Here is a 22965-nt window from a genome sequence, read left to right on the forward strand (position 1 = left end):
TTTTTACACTTGAATTCTTGAAATTATATTTTCACATTAGTATAGAACAGAGGATTACACGTTGTAACCGTGTAATATTAATAATTGAATACCGATTAAAACAAAGGTAACGTAATGTTATTCAGTTATGTCACGCAAAAGGTATTTACTTTACTTCGGAACGAATATATTATTATATACAGATTCCTTTTTTTTTTTTATTATTTCTAAATTCCACTGAACGCACACGCCTAGATTGAAATACGAAAAATAAAATTGTCGTTGCATATTTTATAACAATAGATTCTACGGGGGAGAATACGATTACAATAATAATTTCAAATCACTAGATTATATCTAAATACACTTACATATTAAAGTAATACGTTGCCCAAATTATTTACATTTTGATTACGAGTGCATACCCACAACAGTAAGCTACAGTAGTTTAGTTAAAGTGAAAACAAAGTATTTTAAATCATAATTCAATGACACCTGTAATCTTGATCAAAGTTCATAGACATCGTAAATAATATTTAATGATTCACATATCTGATACGAAGATCAAAATTAGGACAGCGTAAACCTTTTTTCTACAGTCGAATTGTCTTACTACAGGTTTCCATTAAATTTAATAATTCATGATTCCAATTTTCAGCAGCCATATTCGATCGACATCAATTTACTACTTTAATTTATATTTCATTGCAGTATATAGTACTAATTTATTGATTTATTTGATAACTTGATGATCATATGTAGGATGAATGTAGCCTGAAAAACAGCTTTGCGAATTTGCATCCATGTGCCCATATATGAAAACTTATGAATACTGAAAAATCAAATTTTTGAAATCTAAAAATTAATGAAAAGCTTACTCGTATATCTTTATATTGTGTATGAGCATTCAAAAACATTTAATACGTGACCTTACCTTTCATGCGTTGAATATAAGCGATTACACTGCAAATGTACAAAACATTTACATATATTATAAATATAAAAATGTAATATTGAGAAAGAAAAATGTTTAATTTTTCAAGAAAATGTATTACATAGTTAATTACATTTATTTGGTATTTATTTCTGTTAAATCCTGTATGCATACTAGAGGACACATATATATATTATATGCTATATTATATTTTGGTATTGCTATTTTGAATTGGTCCACTTCAATTGAATGATTTTTTTATCTAATACAGCATAATATTAATAATAAAACGAATAGCAACAAACCGCCATCTAATAGATGAATATTGTAAGCATATGATCATGAAATCATAAGCAATAATAATATATTAAGTATAATCGATATACAGAGTAATTCACCAAGCATGAGATCACTATTGCTTCTTAAAGAAAATAATTCATTTAATTCTGTACAGTAAAAAGGAGACTTTTATTTGAAAAATAGAAGTTTGTATCACTATAGTACACTCTTTAAATATTAAATTTTATCTTAAGAATTTAAAAATATGGTCTTAAAATATATTTAAACATTTCAAAAAAACATATTATTAAATTTAAAAAATATGCTAAGTTTGCTTGGTGAATCACACTGTATATAAGAGCTTGGATGTCGTCGACATTGCATTTGTATTTTTTCGCCTATTTATAGATAGATCTCAGATTTAAATAAAATTTTAAATCAGTTTTCATCTCAATGGTTATTTTACAAAAACAAGAACCATTATTTATTTTTTTAATTTAGAATGATATGAAAATATTAAGCAGATAATTTATAGTATACCTACCTATATTTTGATATATACAATGGTCAATGATAGTTTATTTTATGGCAAAACTATAAGATTATGGTAAACAGCACTCTTTAGTGCACTTGACCACACATCATCGGGTCTCAAAAAAAAGGCGTAAAATTACTAAAATTAAATATTTATTTTTTTTTTATAAATGAAATTTTGTAATTAATTATTTGGATAATGGTTATCAGTTTTTCATAGTTAAATGAATCAAAATATAAAGAGTATACTCGAACTTAAAATTTAAATGGATTTTAAATGTCTAAATTAAAATAGTTATTTTACTATGATTATTTATATAATTAAAAACTAATCTACAGTTATTAAAACCCTTTTGGTCTATAGTCTTGCAATCAATATACAAATGTAATAATAAATGATAAGTATATACTCAAGTCTAAGTCTATTAACCAGAAAAAATGTCATGTCATTTTTTTCAGACATAACAGTCATAACTCGTAACACAAAGTTCACTATTATTTGGCCATGATGGTTTATCGAACATTGAACTGATTTTTATAGTTTAAATATAAATGGTTATATTATGTGATGTGGAATGGGGAAAAATATATATTTTATTGGTGCACGTTATTCACACTCCAAAATAGCATAAAAAAAATCGTATAAAATTTAATTTTTGCAAAAACGCAATAGGTAGTAATAGTTAATACCTATAGGTTTAAAAGTATTTTTCGAAACACGAAAAAAACAACATCGGCAGGCTATAATAAAATTACAAAAAAAAAAGTCAGATTGCGCTGCGGGACGTACGTATAATCTAAATAGGTTTAGTTAGGCCCCACCTCGAATTCGGCGAAATGTGGGACGCACAAAAGTTCACTTACACACGCACACACGCACACATACATCATAGGTTATATATATATATATACTATACAATAGAGGATCCCTTTCGCGTCGCATACACTACATAATAATAATAATAATATTATATTATTATATTAATATTATTCCATCGTTGTCGTTGTCGTATAGTCGTCGACGTTAATTAAACGCGGGCATTGTGTGCGCGGCGTTGTCGTTCAAACTTCACATTATAATTCATATATATATATATTTACCGCCCGCTGCAGCGATTCCGATTGTTCGGCGGCACGGCAGAAAACTTTCATTATCAGCGACGATCACGCATGACGGACCCTTTTGTCTGCTGTCAAGCTTTTAACCAGTCGGCGGCTCTTTGACCAGCGGCCCGCATGATAATATGTAACTACGACTACGACTACGACGACGTTTTCCTGCTGCAGCCGCCGCAGCTCTCGTCCACTCCTCCGCCGCCGCCTGATGCACTGCACACGGGTTCCTGCGCACCGCACAACATGTATAACATAGTGTATATACCTACAATAATAATAATAATAATAATAATAATAATAATATGTCACTATCGTTGTTCCATACTTGTGTGTGTGTGTTTGTGTATACACTCAGCAGAGTACAATATAGTAATAATAATAATATACCACCACCATTGCCTACTATCTATATTATATACATTTTAAGTAGGTATTGTATTGTTGTAGTTGTTGTTGTTGTTGTTGATGACGATGACTTTGTTGTCGTGTTGATTTCGTACCCGCCAACCACAGCACCGCGAATTTCGGCCAAAAGGCCCGAGACCAACCGTCGTGTACAATATAAATTATAATTTTATAATATTATAAAATATTTAATGCGCGCCATTATTATTATTCAGTTCGTATACGTCATGGCGTGGCGTTTTTCATTTTGCCGCGCACGCTGTCTCAGTGTCTCCACAGACCGTTTCCGGTCTCGGAGTTACGTGTGTGCAGCATTTTGTTGTCTGTGTAATACAGATTACAGCGTTCTCTCGACAATCGGACGCACGATGCGAAATAGGTTATAATAATAATATATTCTTAGGTAAGTCGTACCGATTTATAGGTACTTGTCTATTATAATAGTAAAATATACGATTATTATTTATGCACACACACACACACACTACAGCAACAGACTTCCGCGCGCACAGAACGATCTGTTTCCTTTTCATAGGTGTATACTTACGTATAGGTATATATAAATACATTCTTTAATCTCGCAGTTATAAACTTATTCGGCTTATTCGGACATTCGAGATCACGAAATACACTCCGGAGTCTGTAGTGTATTCATTTCCTAAACATGCATGACTATGCATTCCGTCAGATTTTATAAATATTTTATGAATCGTATTTATAAATATGTGTATATATTATAATATAGCATTGCATCATCGTCGACGAGCATGCAATCGTTTACACGAATTATGAGAGACATATTTCTTCAATCGTTGTACCATATATTATGAATTATAATATTATATATATATATATATATATATATATACAAATCAAAGACTAAGGAGTTTATATACAGTGTGATTCATCAAGTATTTATGGATTTGTTCCTTTGATAATAAATTAATTCAAATTCTGATTTTTGAAATATTCATGTACCTAGAAATTAAAATTTTTACGAGTTATAATAGTTGAACATTTTCAGATTGTTTCTGGCTAAGTATTAGGTACTCATTAGTCATAAATTACGCTATGCTATATATTATTTATACTAATGTCTGATACACGCACTTGTACACCAGTACACATCATATTTATATTTTCTTTAAAACTATTATCATTATAGAAATTAATAAGGTATTAAAAATCTAATGATAACTAAGAAACTATATGGCTATATACTCACTCTAATTTCGATTTAAATATTTCAAATTTTGTTAAACACGTAAAAATCTGATCATTAAAAATAAAACATTTCAATATTTCTAAAAATACCAAAAGCAAAGATTAAAAAAATAAATACATTATTAAAATAATAAAGGAAAGGAAAGTTAAGCTTGTTAGGTGAATCACCCTGTACCTATGATACACATGTTTGTGTTTTGCGATACAAATTCATGCGAATTTATTTTCATACTTACAAAATATATTGTATAATATTATTTTTTTTATAACTTTATTGAGAAACTTTGCATGTCATTATATATCTATATATACATTACACTGCACACGTACATGTACTCCGGACCATTAATCAATTGACTAAAAAGTTAAGAGTAATAATTTATCAGATACATTATTCATAAACCACTACGTAACACACTGTAGATGAAACTTTATAAAATTCGAAATTTATATCCCTGATATTGTGATAATAGGTATATTATACATTTTTAATCATAGTATATAAATCATGACGAATTAAGAAATAAAGCCGTTCTGATTTAAAACATTTATAACTTGATAGTTGATAGACATTTTATTACATATGTATGTCTGGTTGAGATTATGACTCGATATGGCTAAAATTTAATATATACCTATACAAAAATACATTGGCTTAGATAAATATTGAATAAATTATCGCCAAAACGAAATCGAAAATGAATAAATGTTCAATTTGATTTATAAATTATGAAATTCATTATTATAGTTGAATTATCACAAGTATCTATTCTACATATAAAATCTATAATATTAGATAAAATCAATTCGATTGATAGTAAATAGTAAATATGTCGTATTATATATGTTAGCCGTTGGGTAAAATAAGTAAATCTTTGGCGTGACCAAGTCACCAAGGGCCAAGGGGGGTGTTTCGAAAACATGTCGTGCCTACCATTTTAGTCTTATCATAATGATTTTTTTTTTAATTATAACCGCTGTAGGTTTTCATTATTATTATATATTTATGTTTGTATTTACTACTAAGATAAAATGAGAAATTTTTTCCATATAACTTGTATAAATAATGAAATTCCTCTAAAAATACTAGATACACTGTTACGTACTCGTTAGAATAACACCACTGGTTATATTATTAATATTTTATATGTATTGAAATTTGTAATCAATGATAATACAAATAATTTTGTTTTTTAAAGTATTAGACAATATTTATAATATATTCTAATAATAATTTATCTAATATTAGTAGACCATACATTTTAAAATATAGCCACATTAATTGAGACATATGTTTAGCTTAAATTTCTATGCAATATTATAATATATCTGCATACATATAAATTTTAATTTATAAGCAATATTTTTCTTTGAAAATCGTTAAATTCTCTTGATAAAACTATTGATCTTTTTGTTTGAATTATTCTATTTATGTTTTTCACAAGGGCTTGTGAAACTTAAATTCACTGTTAAACAGTGTATCTACCTCCTAATCTACTATTTTTGTTTTATTAAACTGAATTGTCAATTGATTATTAACTCATTTAAATCTAATAATCAGCTAATCTATAATATATGATATAATATGTGTGCCTATATTTATTATATCTTGTAAAGTCGACATAACCTATACCTATACATAAATTCTCACATTATAATTACTTGTCGTATAAGTTCGAACATTGTAAACGGGTACTTTTACTATTAGATGTAACATTGTTTATTATTATTATTATTATTATTATTATTATTATTATCATTATTATTATTAAAGTATATTCATTGAGTGTTAATTGAGCGTGGGACGATCCGGCTTGAAAAATAAAAATATGCCAGGTCAATAATTTTACTATAGGATTCACAGTATCAGACAATAGACCGCCCATAGCAACGTTTTGACGGCTAGTCAATGAACCGATAATTAGAAATTAGTGATGACAAGGATACCTGCCGAGGCCCCCAATCCCAAGTGACTAAGCAAACGCCCCGCAGCTTTTTTTCTATTGTCGTTCATAATATTTAATATTTGGCTTTAAATCGCTCATCACGATATCATTACTTTTTTTTTTTGCTCTTCGATTAGGTCGTTAATGAATAATAAGAGAATCTACCGTAGAAACTCTTGCAACATAGTTATTTTCGACTGCTCTGTGAAGAGCTAAGTCCTAATAAGAATACGATTTCGATTGTTGACCAAGGTAAAATACACGATAGGTATCAGATATTATTTAAATTATGTTTCATTTATAAAAAAAAAAAAAAACTTTAAAAAATTTATAATTTATAGAGAAAAAAACAATACATTACATTTACCTGTGCTTTCAGTTTTCATAATTTTATAATAAAAAATATTTTGAGAGAAATATTATACATCGTATTACATTATTAAAATTGTAGAATAAGTACTACCTACAGGCTACAATATATAACAGTTATTAATTTTTATGGATAATGATAAAACTACGTAAGTGATGTACTTATAGCCAAAAACATATCAATAAATAGTAATTTAAAATGATATAGAAAAAGTTATTATTATTATTTACACTTACAAATTAAAAGTGTAATTATATTTAAAAAAATGTATGTAATTAATTAATAATAAAACGAAATGTAATTAATTATCAATTAATTTTAATTACAATGTTTAATACCAATATTTAAAATACTTCAAACATAGGTGATAACTGTAGACTGTAGAGGTTTAAGTATTGTTGTTACTTGATTTAGATTATAGAGTTTCACAAAACTAATTAAAGTATATAAATTCAAGAAGTATTTAACGACTTTACCACAATATACTTGTTTGATATGCATATAAATAGCATATATGTACAAACAACCGTATTTTCTAGCTGGCAGTGATCAAGAACATACGGAATACCGTAAACAGAATCCAACACAGATGCACGTAAACGACATCGGACAGTTTTGTATGTAAATTAATGTGTACAGCCGGCAGGTACAGGTCATTTATTATTATAACCGTGTGTCTACGAAACGACTTTTTTTTAATGCCATTTCGTGAAACTAATGATGTTCACGGAGTTTTTAAACAATGACAAAGTATTCGTGCGTCAAATAATCGAAAGATGCTGGACTCGATCATATATACATATGAATGGGGGTGATTCTCTTGGACTTGTCACATATAAACACATATTTCTCTGAACGTTACACCGATCGTTTGATATGTCCACCATCACTGGAAATATTTCGAATATGTTTTCATTGATATTACAACTAGGAAAAAATTACAATATATTATATTCCTAGCATATTATTATTATATTACTATAAAGTCTATACTTCTATAATAATATATTGTGTAATACAGAAGACCCACCTGTATACAAATACCCGATTTTATAAATAAGCACGTCATGTTTGCATGCATAAAATAAGGAATTTCAAAAACAATAATAATGCGTTTATATTGCTCGTTAATTTTACCTACGTTTAATCGAACATTAATGCAATGCGGGAATTAAAACAAAAATGGTTATTAAATTAAAATTTATACTTAATACATTAAATGTAAGTATATAATTTATAGGTGAATACATTTTTATATAATTTATACTTTGTACGAGTTTCAATAAGTGAATAAAATAAATAATTAATTAAACAAAATAATAAAAATGAAATTTGTTAAGTATTAAGTCATTTATTACGTTATGTAGTTAAGATAGAATGAAATATTTCTATATAAATAAAACAAAATAACATCATATAATTTATACTTAACAAATACATAGTTATAATAAAATTGTAGAAATAAGTAATTTAATTATTATTATAAATATATTTTCCGAGAAAAAAACTTGAAAGTATTAAAATTAATTAATTTCTTCGACTTACTGAAGTTTATAAAAAATATCTATATACATGCTGGTAAATTTCAATTTTTTTTAAAATAAATACCTATTTAAATAATATGAGAACGTTAACTATCATCATATTATTATAAACAGCATGGCGTTAAATTGATATATTACTAATATTATAAGAAAAAACATAAAGATTTGTATCAACCCCGAAAAAAACATTATGGTCGCATATGACTTGAAAAATCTTAAAAAAAGAAATAAATAAATAATATTATTTAATATATAATACGCACATGTTACTGTATAGCTAGATGTGTAAGTTTGTCGGTATGTGTTTCTTTGAGGTTGATATATGACACAAATAGGTAATTTTTATAGTCACAAACGAGCATGACTAGAGTTCACAATTAAAGAAAACGGGGAAAAAACAACATAGCTTTACACCGATCATAATATTAAACGTTTAACATTTTACTTATAACTAACAAGTTTTTTTTTTTTAATGTTGCACCGAAAAAACATGATGTGCACCGCCTTGGCCAATAAAAACAGATATCTTAGTCAGATAAGTATAGAGTTTCCCAGACCTTTGTTCCTCAGCTTATTCCGACGTCATTAGCAAAATGTTTAGTCATTATTTTATTATTTTATTAGGATAAAAACCACAGTTTAACATAGAACGACGATTACGAGCATTAAAATACCAAATTCTATAGATACATGAACACTAAAATTACGTTTTTATTTTCTTATGTAAGTAAATTTATTATATTTATAAGCTCAATACTAATTTGCATAGAAATTGGTCATCATTATCTCATATTAATATGTGTAAGTAGGTATACAATACACATAAACCTACCTACTTTTTCAAACATATGTATTTGGATTTCTGAATAAAATTGTTTGACAGACTCCTTTTTTAAAATTTTCACTTATAGGTATAAGAATATTTTCAACAAATTCACAAACGTGTTCTATTCTAACATTATTTAGTAATATTAATAGTGACTATTAATTTTATAACTTTTGGATTTCTTATTTAAATTTACGCAATCAAATTATGAGATAATAGTTAATAAACTTTATAATATAGTTATATGTATAATGCATAGTATTAAATTGTATATTTTTTAATGTTTTTATTAATTTATAACTATACGTCTAATACTTGCCTAATTATGAGTAGTTAATGACAAATTTAATATTACTTATTAATATGTGTTAAATTTACACGAAAAAATACATATATTTATAAACACTTATATACCTACATATTATAGACATATTGACAAAATATTATTTATAATCACTGAACAGATTAAATATCTATATTTAATGAATTTTTATTTAAGTTCTAACTCAGTAATGGCGATATTGTAACTTATATCCTAAAATTTATACTTGAAATTTATTTTTTGTTACATAAAACATTCAATATTTAGTATTAAATATTCATAATATTCATATTTAAACTAACTATATACCTATAAAAAGCCATAATCAAATTTGAATTTTTTTTTTTGTTCAATTTTTAAATATTAGTTAGCAGATGTTATAAATATAATAAGCTCGTGTTAAATAACAAGAGTTATTCGCAGCTAAACTATCTATTAAAATATAATAGTTATAGCCAGTTATGTAGGTAAACATTACATTTCGAAAATTGAATACGTTTAAAAAGAAAACAGAAACATTATCATATTATACGTCATAATATATTCTAATCACCACTTTACATCATCATAATATTATTTTGCTTTAGCACGCCTTCCTAACTGATTTTAATCGACCGTTGTGGTATTTCGAAATTTGCATTTTCAAATGACTCAGGAGGGTTGCGATTCCGTACGCGCTACTGTTTCTGATCGTTAGTAGAATGCAGAACAATGCGTGTGGTCGTTGGGATTCAATTATTGTCACCTCGAAAATACACGGCGTGTATGTGTAGCGTGTTCGCTGATAAAATCGAGATTTAATAAAAAAAAAAAATAAGAATGAAAATAAGAATAAGAAATATATTAAATAATAATAATAAAAATAAAAGACAAAGGGGAAAAGTAACATCACGATCCACGCAATGGCGCACAAAAATAAATATCTATCCAAGACTAGTCGCCAACAACACGGCGATAATTAATTAATTAATAAATAGTGTCTAAAAACTTTGTTTCTATACCTACCTACTATTATATGCATTATGTTAATATTCCTTGTAGTTGTTTAACGTTTTGTTTTTTATTAATTATAAATGCTTGAGCGTGTACCTGTGTAATATTGTGTGGAAAAGAATCCAATAGGTATATCCGGGGACCTACATGGGAGGTTCGTACAACGCGTTTACAATGTTAACAAATGCAGATAGTAATCGATTGGGAATCGTGAGAAAAAAAAATAGTCAGATAAAGTGCCAGTTAAATGTTATTGATGCCCAGGCATACTGCATACTTTACGGCGATTGACGAATAAAGGGTATCGATGACAAATGTTTATTGTTATCATCTCTACACTAAATAAAATTAAGTATTGTTTGGGTATATACACAAAATAGATAATTTATATTTATTATGGTTTAAGGTTTTAGACTTTTAGAATATAATTAAGTACAAATGTATATAAAATAACTATTATATTATATAAGCAATAGTATTATATACAATAATAATAATTTACAACATATTAAGTGAATACCGTCGTCCGTCATAGTACCCAAAATTATGTATTTAGGTCGATATAAATAAACAAGCATGTTAAAATGCTGAATTTTCATAAAATTGTTTAATCTAAAAATATGTAAAATATTAGTTCCTGATGATTTTTTATAATAACTCATTATAAAAAATAATTCAGGTTTTCGTATAATTTTCAAATAAATAACAAGAAAAAATACTGTAGCAATTTTAGAATATTTTCTTTGGTTTTAGGGACATTTTAATTGATTTCATTCGTATCTCTATTTATAATTATTAAACATCAACTATTGGTGTTCTATCTAAATCTACTTTTAGTTATTTAATTATTAAGAATACATTAATTAATAGACCGTTATATTGATTATTTCAAAGATTTTGTTTTTAATTATACTTGGATATTATTTTCATTTAAAAAGTATGATCATGGACAAATGTATCTTCAACAAATATTTTGTTATTTAAAAAAAATAATCACATTAAACTTTTGGAATAAATAATGTGTAATGAGTAATGACTAATGATAATTTACTTAATGTTCGATGAATGTTTTATTATTTTTTTTCCAAATAAGATTATATATTATGTGTATTATAAGTATATATTAAGGAATAGGTACTATAGAAAAAAGATTATACATTATTATACACAAAAATATATGGATAAAAACGGAAAGTACGTTTATTATTTTTTTAGAGGAAAATGAACAATGGAGTCAATGGCGGGAAAATAGTATTCTCCGCCGTTTAATATATTATATTAATATTCTAAGAAGCTTAAAATTATTAACTCACAATTATCATTCTTTGAATAATTTATGTCCGACTATAGTCTATAATTGAATTAATTCACTATAACTCATATATGCTTGAGTAAAATAAACATTTTTTTTTTTGAATAAAATAATTGTGTTAGTAGGTATATCAGCGTATGCGAACGGGTGAAATTTGAATTATAGTCATTGTAGGTAAACATTACTTAGATACCATGGTTGTAGTTACTATATTCAGCAATCAAAAAGTTCTAATTGATTTAAATAATTTTATGTTTTTATTTATTATACATATTATAGAATATAGGTTAACTATAATAATAATAATATTATTATATAACATTTTATATTTTTATTAGGTACAGGTTCTTCGTTCTAGAAACAGCAACTTTATAAATACCTATGGTTTTATAATCTGGACTCTAGAGTAATTGAAGTCGTCCGGTCATCATAATATAGTAAATATAAACATAATATCCATAGCCTATAGGCTAAACGTAACAATAAAAAAAATTGATATCAAAGTAATAAAATATTCTCCACTTACCTATTTAGTATTTATACTTTGTCGGCTGTCTATTGAACACAATTCAAAAAATTAAAATTTTGAGCCAATCGGCAATCAATATAGATTAATCAGTAATAAGCAGACAGCAGACAGTTAGTAACCACTAATTTCAGGATCGACGATTACCACCTAATCACTTAATCAGTTATGTTATTGAAATCGAGTGCGCTCGTTCGTGTTTACTGTTTACATACTATAATAATATGCCATAAGTTATAACTATAGGTACTTAATATTCCCTAAATCAGTCAATCATTGGCTCAGTCTCAGTGGTTCTCAACTGTTTTTTTTTTGCATTGGCACTCTTAGGTATTATTTAAAAAGTAAAAACACAGGTGTCTTCAGTCTACACTAATAACTTCAATTTTATGTGATTATAAATTGTACCTTAACACGCTTAACATACTTTTATTGTTTAGAAACAAGTAGGTATTTTAAAATCTTTCAATGAATACCTATTGGTTTTATCGAGATTCGAGACCTAGTGGAGGGGCATTAATTGCATCGATATGATGAGCTATAGTAATTGCAGACCACTCCAGTATCAACATTAAAATAAATTCAACTATTATGATAAATATTTACATATAAATTATAAATTATATAATATGCATAGTATATAATGAAATATCAAATGCTTTTTATATAATTTAAATGGTAGGTGCTGTTTTATTTTTTTATTTATACAATATATCTATCATACCTATAATTATAGATTCAACTAATAAATAATAATAAATTAATAACTATTTTAGTGTAAATACTAAATACTCACATTTGTACATTTTTATTACTTCAAATTTGATTTACCTGCAGTGGTTTCTGTAATATTATGTGTTAAGTATATTTATACAATTATCTAAGACATCATGACTGGCATCATCTATGATAATAATTTTACCACACACAAATGCTTATGGGATGAATATTATTCAGAAAATCCACAGCGATATATATCTATACTAGAGCGGTAAGTTTGTTACATAGGAGTAATTAAAATATTGTACTATATTTAATTAACTATCTAAGCATACTGTTTAATTGATACAGTTGTAATTCATTGGGATTGATCGATCGGTGCACTAAAATATCCTCACGCCAAGCTACCAAAGAAGAATTACTATCTAAACACATGAAGGAACATATTGATTTATTAGAAAGTACAGAGCACTATAATGATGAAGAATTGGAACAATTGTCCTCAAGATATGATTCAATATATCTACACCATGTATGTCACTTAAAAAATATAACTTATAAATACTATATATTTTGATGCAAATTATAAACCTATTTTAATGGTAAATAGATAATCATAGGTACTTATACATTAAATAATGACATAATATTTTAGTTTTTAATACTTAAAATAACAATCAGAACGCTAATTACTTATACTTGTCTAGTATGGATTGCAGAAATAAAAAAAAACATTTTTTAAAATTTCTTATATTAGTATTTTATTTTTGTTTTTTTCATTGACAAATTTATTGGAGAGATATGCTGGAAATGTAGACTAGTTATAAGTAAAGATAAGTAGGTAGCTTTTCTTTGTTATATTTAAACATTTATTTTGTGACAAATAGGTAGTTCAAAATTAGTGATATTTGCTGAAAACATAATTTTATTTGTTAATAAATACATTTATAAAATATAAAAATATTATAATTAAATGAAAAATACCTTCTCAAATTATAAAATTATATGTTTATTATGTTATATTAAAGGTACCTATATTGTTTTAAATGTTTATAGTCAACTTACAAACAATCCCTACTTGCAGCTGGTAGTTCAATTGAATTAGTCAAAGCAGTTGTAGATGGTCATGTAAAAAATGGAATGGCTTTTATTCGGTGTGTATTTATAAATTTTACATAAATTCACATTATTACATTATTTTTTTAATAAATCATTGTTAGACCTCCTGGACACCATGCCATGAAGTCTGAATACTGTGGTTATTGTTTTATTAATAACGTTGCAATAGCTACTCAATATTTATTGGACAAAACAGCTATCCAAAAAATACTTATTGTTGACTGGGATATACACCATGGTCAGGCTACTCAACAGATGTTTTATGAAGACCCAAGGTAAAAATTTAGTTAATTATGATTAATAACTAGTGTTATAAAAATTTGTTCAATTAGAGTGTTATATTTTTCTATTCATCGTTATGAGCATGGACAGTTTTGGCCAAATTTAAGAGAAAGTGATTTTGATCATATAGGCAATGGAGACGGTACTGGTTTCAATATCAATGTTCCTCTAAATGACATTGGAATGAAAAATGAAGATTATATGGCTATAATTCATTACTTATTAATTCCTTTGGCAACCGAGGTAATTAGTAATAATAATAATAAAAAAAACCTACTGTGATAATAAATACTTCTCATAATTATCAATTTGGTTAATAAATAATTTATTCAATTTATTTTAAAGTTTTCTCCAGATTTCATAATTATTTCAAGTGGATATGATTCAGCCCTTGGGGATCCTAAAGTACCTATTTTATTTATTTGTGTTAATTTTATACAATTAGTTTATAAATGTTATATATTTAATACCTATACCAATTAAATCTACTATTCCAGGGTGAAATGTTAGTTACTCCAGCATGTTATGCTCATATTACACAAAAATTAATGAATCTTAGCTGTGGTAGAGTAGTCGCTATACTTGAGGTATGTGTAAGTTCAGCATATTTTAAATAAAATTTAATTTCTTTATAAATTGTTTAGGGAGGTTACTACTTGAAGAGTTTGGCTGAAAGTGCAGCATTGACATTAAGAGCATTATTGGGAGATCCATGTCCAGTTATTGGGTCATTACAACAACCATGTAAAAGGTAAAATATACAAAATTAAAATCTAGTCTGAATAATTTTTTTTTTTTTATTAATGAATATTTTTAAAGTTTAGAATAGAATAGTAATGAACCATGTTATTTTGGGTAATACTCACAAGTCATAATATTTTTTTAAACTTCATAAATTCAAAATTCTATTGCTTATTATTGAAAACAGTTCTTAAATAGATTTTTAATATATTGTTAAAAATATACTCAATCGTATAAAAACATTTTTAAAATGTCTTTAATTCACAAAGAAAGTTTTAGATTAGTGTATTTAGTTGAATTTATAACTTCATACCATTCAAATAATGCATGTTATTATAGTGTAATGGAAACCATTGGCAATGTGATTTATGCTCATAGACATTATTGGAATTGTTTCAAGTATAATATTCTTTATAAAGAAAAAATACCTGAAATTTATTATAATTTCTTTGATGAAAAGCCAGAAATATATCCAACAAGAAATATGTATTCAAAAATTGATACTTCAAGTTTTGATATAATTTTAAACAATATTATTACAGGTATACAATGCTATATATTTTTATTAAACAATACTTAATAAATTTTACTATTTAAAAAGAAACTAAACTATTCAACCCAAAAATTAAAGTTGGTTTAACATCCAAAGAGATTGAGCATTCAAACAATTTAAAAAATAGTGAAATCTATCAATATTTGAGTTCAAAAATTGGAAATTTACATATTTTAAAGGTAATATTATGTTTTAAATTGAAATTAATTAAATTTATTTTAAGTAAGTAAATAACCAGAATACTGTAATTCAAATAACCTCATTTATAATATCTTTTTAACCAACAATTTATACTTATAAACTTAATTACTATTTTGTTATGTTATGATAGATCAAAATTATTTATTATTTTTTTTATTTTACATTTAATTGATAAGTTAGTTAAAATTATCAATTAATTAAATTACTTTGACTTTTGAGTGTTTATTAGGTTGACAAAAGTATAAATGTTGTCAAATTATCAATATAATATTATAAATGAAAAATAAATACCTAAAAAAAAAAACTGTTTATTTCAGGGGATTTGTTAATAATTTATAAATATTTAAGAGTATATAAAAATTACATTATTTAAAATAAATTATGAATAACATTTTAATTGTTTATAGGAACATCAATTGACAGTTGAAGAATTTAAAATAGTTTATTCAACTGAGTACATCAAAGAAAAAATATGCAAACAGAATTATATTGACAAAGAGCAGTGTAGTACTACCATCATCAGTAATAAATTCATTGAAGATGATCCAGTATTTAAAATATTTTCTTTTTTTGTTGGACCACTATTGCAGGTTGTAGTAAATACTTAAGAATTTTTAAATCACGTTCATTAATAATCATATTTTATTATTTAAAATAAAAATGGTAACAGATCATTGATTCAATATTTAAAAATGAAATTAAATCTGGGATATTTGTATCGTCATCAATTGCAACCTTAAGAAAAAATGAAACCTCATATACTTTAAATGCTTCCATTATTGGTGCCAACTACGCCATAAAAAAATATTACTTGAAAAGGTTTTGATAATAAATAATTTATTAAAATATCATACTCAATTGTTAAAATATATTAACCTATAACATGATACTATATTTGTGTTACAGGATATTAATAATCGAACTGAATGAAAACGTTACAGAAACATTATCTACTGATCAAATGTTAATTATTTCAGTGCATGACTTATTAAATAGTTCAACAACTATAAACAAGAACAATCATGTCAATATTTCATGGTCAAAAGTAGTAATCAATAAGTTATAATAAAGTTGATCAAACTTTATAATTTATTTATTAATTTTTGTTGCTTAGAAAATATTGAATGAAGCAGAATTTACTATAATGATGCAACATTTGATTTTACCAATCGCTTATGAATATAATCCCGAATTGATAATTGTGTCCTCAAAGTTCTACTCTAATATAAATAACATTAACGGTAAAAATTAATAAATATTTATTTAATATTTATTAAAAAAAAAATAAAAACTTTTACTTTTAGGTATACAAATGACTCCTATCATGTATGGATATCTCGTTCAATGGTTAAGTACTTTAGCTAATGGAAGACTCATCTTATATGAACAAGATGTCCATGATAATTCAATATATAGAAATGAATGTTTATTACAGTGTTCAAAAGCTTTATTTGGTAAATCAATATCAAAATTGTGCGTGACAAATCTATTAAATTTAGAATCCAAAAATATTTTACTTAACAATATAAAAAACCACAGAAATAACTGGAAATCATTGCAATTTTAAAGTAAAATAATAATTTATAGTTTATATTTTAAATTATTATTTAACAATAGTTTACAAATTAATCAATTTGTATAATTTATAAATTCATATATTATTTTCATATAAATAACAAAATTTTCTAATTACATAGTATAGTTTGAAAATTTGTATATATTTTTAATTTTAAATGAAAAATAAAAATATTGTAGTTTAATGCATTGTTATATTATTAAATGTACAATAAATTTAATTTATTTAAAATGTATTTAAGAAGTATAGTAAATTATTAGTGATCACAATTAAAAACCTATAGCTTAAGAACAAATATTACACAATATTAAGAACTAAAAAAAAAAAAAACATATCACATGCAATAAATTATAATTGGCTTAATATTTCTATAATAGCATAATATTAATAAGTAAAATTATTTCATCAATAATACTATATTTAATTTTTTAAATACAATTTTCATAAGTTATTGATATCAACACTGAACCTATAAAATGTTTTTATGCACATGAGGTAAAATAGTATGGGATATTGAAACTAAAATATTTTTAATGATAAAAATTGAACTATACTATAGGTTTTGAATAAATGATTGAATGTGTATCTATACCAATTCAAATATAAGTAAATTATGTATTAATACTACTTTTGTTTAAAGTATAATTTTCTCTTCAACACTATACTACAAAAAAGTTTAAATTGTGTAAATATATATTTTCCATAATATTTGACTTGAATTAAAATATTTCATTTTAGGTATTTATTGGTTTTCTGTATTAACTTTGATAATGATCTCATATTTTTGTATTAGTGCATGGAAACTATTTTTATTTTTTGTTATATAGATGTGAGGTAAGTATATGGATTTTAATTGTTATTTAAATGAAAAATTGATTCCCCAGACTGCAAAACTGGATTAAAAACAATTTGTATGTTCTAGGCAAGTAGGGGCTCAAATTTCCAAATTATTTATGTAAGTACATAAAATAAAAGAATTATAGAAATTCTCCCTTCCCCCTCCAAAAAAACAACATTATAATCACACCTTATTTATTTTTTATTGGAGAACAAGTATCTTGAGCTAATATAGTAATATTATATTTATAATATCTTTTAATGTCTATTATAGTAGAAATATAAGGTATATTTTATTTTAGTTAATATCAGTCGTGAAGTATATCATACTACGTCATCAAACATTTAAGAATTAAAATATAAAATTAAATTTTTAATATATTAAACTTAATGCATATATTCCATAGATGTAAATTAATAATAGTATTTATTACCAAGATATAATTGATTTATTATTATTTCTAAATGTATAATTCAAGTTTAAATATTTTTCACTATAAAATTTCAATACAATTGTACATATAGTTTAATAAAATATTGGTAGAATATAATACTCTATAGTCTATCGATAATATTTGGTTGAGAGACAAGTCTCAACGATTAAAAAATAGGTGATAAATTTAATTTATAACCATATCTTTCTTAAAGTTTGCATAGAAAACCAAAAATAGTTAAAATTGATGACTAGAATTTGCATTTTTGTTATCCTGAATTTAAGGAAATGGTAATTATTAATTACTCTTAAGTAATCTGTAAAGCTTTAATTGTATATTGTAATACAAAAAAACATTGAAAATGCATCTAAAAATATAAAAGTTAAAACCGTAATAACTAATAAGTAATATAATTGTATAAATAATAAAATATGCAATGTTGTATTATTATTCAGTCTTTATAGTAATTTTATAAAGTACAAGTGAAAATATATCACGAAGTTCTGTCAAACTAATATAAGGCATATTGTTGTCATGGTACAATAAATCTATCATGGATGTGAAATAAAATTGTAATGATTCTATTGACAAATGAGGAAAAAACATTTTTTTTGTGTATGCAAGACTAGATGCATTACCAACTGATTCAAATTGCTTGGTTAAAGAACCAGATAGTGAAAAATAGACTGTAAGTTCTTCTTTATAAGGAATATTTTTAATAATATTCATCACAGTGTCATACAATGCATTGGGATCCAATGAAGAACCAAGATCATATACTTTGATGTGACGTTGATTCCTAAAATATTTAACAATCATTAATTAACATAGAAATAATATATTATTAAATATTTATATAATAATAGATATACTTTTATAACTAGGGCTTAGAAGTAGTAAGATTTGCATATTTTTCTATATGCTCTCATCTTTAATAAATTAAGCTAGAAATCCATTCTATATAATGACGAGTTAAAAAATTAGAAATTTGAAATTTATATTAAATGTTTTCTAAATAAAATGTATGTTTTTATTTTATGACTTATGTAACATATTTTAATATACAACTTCAAAAATATTTAAAATATATTTTTATTGTCAACTCATAAACTGTTTTCTACACAACAAATTTTTCTATTGATTTTTATTTATTTAATATGATTATATATAAACAAAAATTATTTATTGATAAATAGAAATTAAAACATTTTTTTTTTCCTGTAGTTTTTTTGTGCATATTTTGTCTATTTTTGCTCTTTTAACTTCTGAACCCAATTAATAACAATAAGTTTTGACATTATGATGAAATGGTGAATAATTTAGTTATAATAAAAATACATTCCAAATTAAATAGAATAGTATACTATAATGTACTGTAATTTATATTTTAATAATTTTAAAAATGTTTATGTTAAAAAAATTGTTTTATAAGTTTTGTTTATAATTGTATACACGTATAAATCAATTTCATTGGAAAGTTATAAATATGTCATGACACAACATGGTATAAAATATTCTAATTTATTTTAAAATAAATAATACAATAGCAATAAAAAATTATTAACTTACGTGTAAAGAAAACTTTCGTTTGATTGAGGAACCATTAATAAGCCAACAGGAATAGAATATGTATGACTATGAATTAAATAGGTATTAGTTGCATGTTTAATATCTTGAAATAAATATGAGATCATTGGAATAATACCAGCCTGGTGCAGGTAACCATAAAATATAAATCCAATAATATTAGAAAAACACCAAATTGGAAGTATATGTTTAAAATTCTTCATGTAATGACTAGAAAAATACTTGGAAGTAGAAAAATAATTGGAAGTAGAAAATACAATTGGTAATAAAAGAGGTAACAAAAATCTGGGCTCTTGGTGTGGAAAAATTGATAACAGGAACAATGGAATGATCACATTAGCCATCATTAAAGTTTTAACTTCATAAATATTTGGTAATAAATGGTAATGATGATTTAAAATACTGTAAGAATACATAATATTTATGAATTAGTTAAACAATATGAATATAGATTGAAAGGTTGTAACATTTTATCTGTGAAACCAATATACTTACATTTTTATCAAAGAACTGAATTGTAAACGTCCTAGAAAGAGTAGAGTTAAGATATTGAAAAGCAATGGCATGTTTATGATGGCATGAGTCATTCGAAAGTGGATACCATGTTCAGCCAAATTTGAAGGTTGTATATTATACTTGATAAAATTTAAAGGTGTTATGACTAAATTGACTTTGTTTTCTGTTATATGTTCAAAGTAAAATGAATCAATGAGAATAAACATAACAACTCCAGGTAGAGTACATAGAAATAATATTATAAAACGTAAATTGAATATTTTTATAAAACGATCATTGTTTTTAGAAAATCCTCTGGAAACCCAATAGAATATAGGGGTAACAGCAAATAGTAAAAAAGTTGGTCTATTGAAGGTACCAACGGCTAAAATGGTACCAATTTCCAAACAATGAGAAAAATGATGACTAGGTAATAGACGCAGCTTACGGCTCATCAACACTTTATCTGTTATTGATGTACGAAAGGCATACATATTTCGTATTTCATTTTCAGCAACTAAAACCTATAAAAAAGAATTTAAAAATAATAAGTTAAAAAGAACATATATTATTATATATAATTAACTTACTTTATCTGAAACAGTCATACTGTCAGCAACTTTCCACAGCAAAAGCGATGCTAAAGCCAATTCTAAAGAGTTGGTAAATGTTTTTGTACCAAATACAATTATAACATAAGAACTTGAAAGAAGTAACAAATACCTATTAGACTTAAGTTTGAGTAATTTACATATCCTGAAAAATGTGTAATCGATAATATTATTTTGTACTTAAAAATATACAATGAAATTTGTTGTTATTATATTATTGTCATACTTATATAATGAATAATCAGTTACAAATGACACTGCACAAGTAACTAATCGGAAAACAAACATCAATAGAAAAGGATTCCACTGAATTTTAAATAATTTAAAAATCCATTTGGCAATATATAATGGCATGCCAAAAATTCCATATAATAAACCTATACTTCTAACTGGTGTGTCTTTATTAAATTCCCAAGGGCGGCCGTGTATAACTCCAAAGACATCACCTAAAATTAAAATTATTTATTTATTATTCTTATTTATTTCATGTTACAAAAGTATGTTACTTTTAACTCAGTTTTCTAACAAAAAAATAAAGGGATTTATTATTTTATAATCATTTTTAAATAATTTTCAAGTTAAATTATTACCTACTACAAAAAAAATGTTATAAACTGAGAATTATTATTAATTGTATAAAACTCAGTAACTATTAATTATATTATATATTTACTATAAACATAGTAATCAACTTAATCTATTTAATCATAATTAAAGCTAATCATCATGAAATAGAGACCTTAACACATACATACATTTAATGTTATCTATGTGAGTGAAAATCATATTAAAATAATAAATTTATTAGATTAGGTACCTATATATTTATAAAACATTTGTTTATTTTTTTAAAGTAAAAACTTAGAGTTGTAACATTAGGAGTAAAATACTTCAATAACTCAATAAAAAGTACTGTTTAGGAGCTTACCAGTGATGATTTCAGTCGTTTGAAAAAATTCATCAGGATGAATATAGCCATTTTGTACGAAAATAGTAGATAATATTCTAAATGCCACCAAGCAACCATAATCTGGTGACATAATATTATATTAAAAATATAAAAATTCAACTTAGTTTTTAAGTTGGAGAGAGCTTGTTTGTTGATCACGATATGAACTATGAAGTTTTAAGTTGTTATCATTTAAATAATTTTATCATGATTGGGCGAGTCACCGCGGTTATTACCATGTTATAGTTGTGCTATGGACCAATATGGTTGAAGTCGATAAGTGCACGCGATTGATATAGTTAATACTGTTAATAGTTATTAGTTATCTATGGATATTGGATAATGGATATTTACTATTTACTTTTGTCGACTTTTTCGATGGATGGTACTGTACTACTTTCATTAAGAATTAAATTGCAAATAATTTTTAAGGAGTTTAACTTTTAACTTAGACTTTTTTCCAAGAGCATATATGCGAATCTTGTAAATTTGTTGGTAATAAATCTTAATTAGACTTTCTATTTGTATGTGTGAGTAATGTAAAAAATAA

General features: G+C 25.0%; 2 protein-coding genes across 2 annotated transcripts; one reads left to right on the plus strand and one right to left on the minus strand.

Moving 5' to 3' along the window:
* The first annotated feature begins 13179 nt into the window (after positions 1 to 13179).
* On the plus strand, positions 13180 to 17493 carry LOC112600150 (histone deacetylase 6-like). Its single transcript, XM_025347321.1, has 15 exons — positions 13180 to 13301; positions 13382 to 13562; positions 14087 to 14184; positions 14251 to 14424; positions 14482 to 14674; positions 14777 to 14836; positions 14929 to 15018; positions 15076 to 15182; positions 15512 to 15714; positions 15774 to 15904; positions 16334 to 16516; positions 16597 to 16745; positions 16833 to 16971; positions 17041 to 17167; positions 17231 to 17493. Exons 1-15 carry the CDS (start codon positions 13201 to 13203, stop codon positions 17491 to 17493), a joined length of 2199 nt encoding a protein of 732 aa, XP_025203106.1. The 5' UTR covers positions 13180 to 13200.
* A 1683-nt stretch (positions 17494 to 19176) lies between these two features.
* Positions 19177 to 22589, minus strand: LOC112600155 (GPI mannosyltransferase 4). Its single transcript, XM_025347327.1, has 6 exons — positions 22395 to 22589; positions 21693 to 21912; positions 21446 to 21611; positions 20856 to 21379; positions 20343 to 20762; positions 19177 to 19572 (listed from the first exon to the last, which is right to left on the minus strand). Exons 1-6 carry the CDS (start codon positions 22504 to 22506, stop codon positions 19221 to 19223), a joined length of 1794 nt encoding a protein of 597 aa, XP_025203112.1. The 5' UTR covers positions 22507 to 22589; the 3' UTR covers positions 19177 to 19220.
* Positions 22590 to 22965: the final 376 nt, after the last annotated feature.

The sequence above is a fragment of the Melanaphis sacchari genome, unplaced genomic scaffold, assembly GCF_002803265.2.
Source record: "Melanaphis sacchari strain LSU unplaced genomic scaffold, SCAv2.0 Contig61_pilon_pilon, whole genome shotgun sequence".
NCBI classification, from domain to species: domain Eukaryota; kingdom Metazoa; phylum Arthropoda; class Insecta; order Hemiptera; family Aphididae; genus Melanaphis; species Melanaphis sacchari.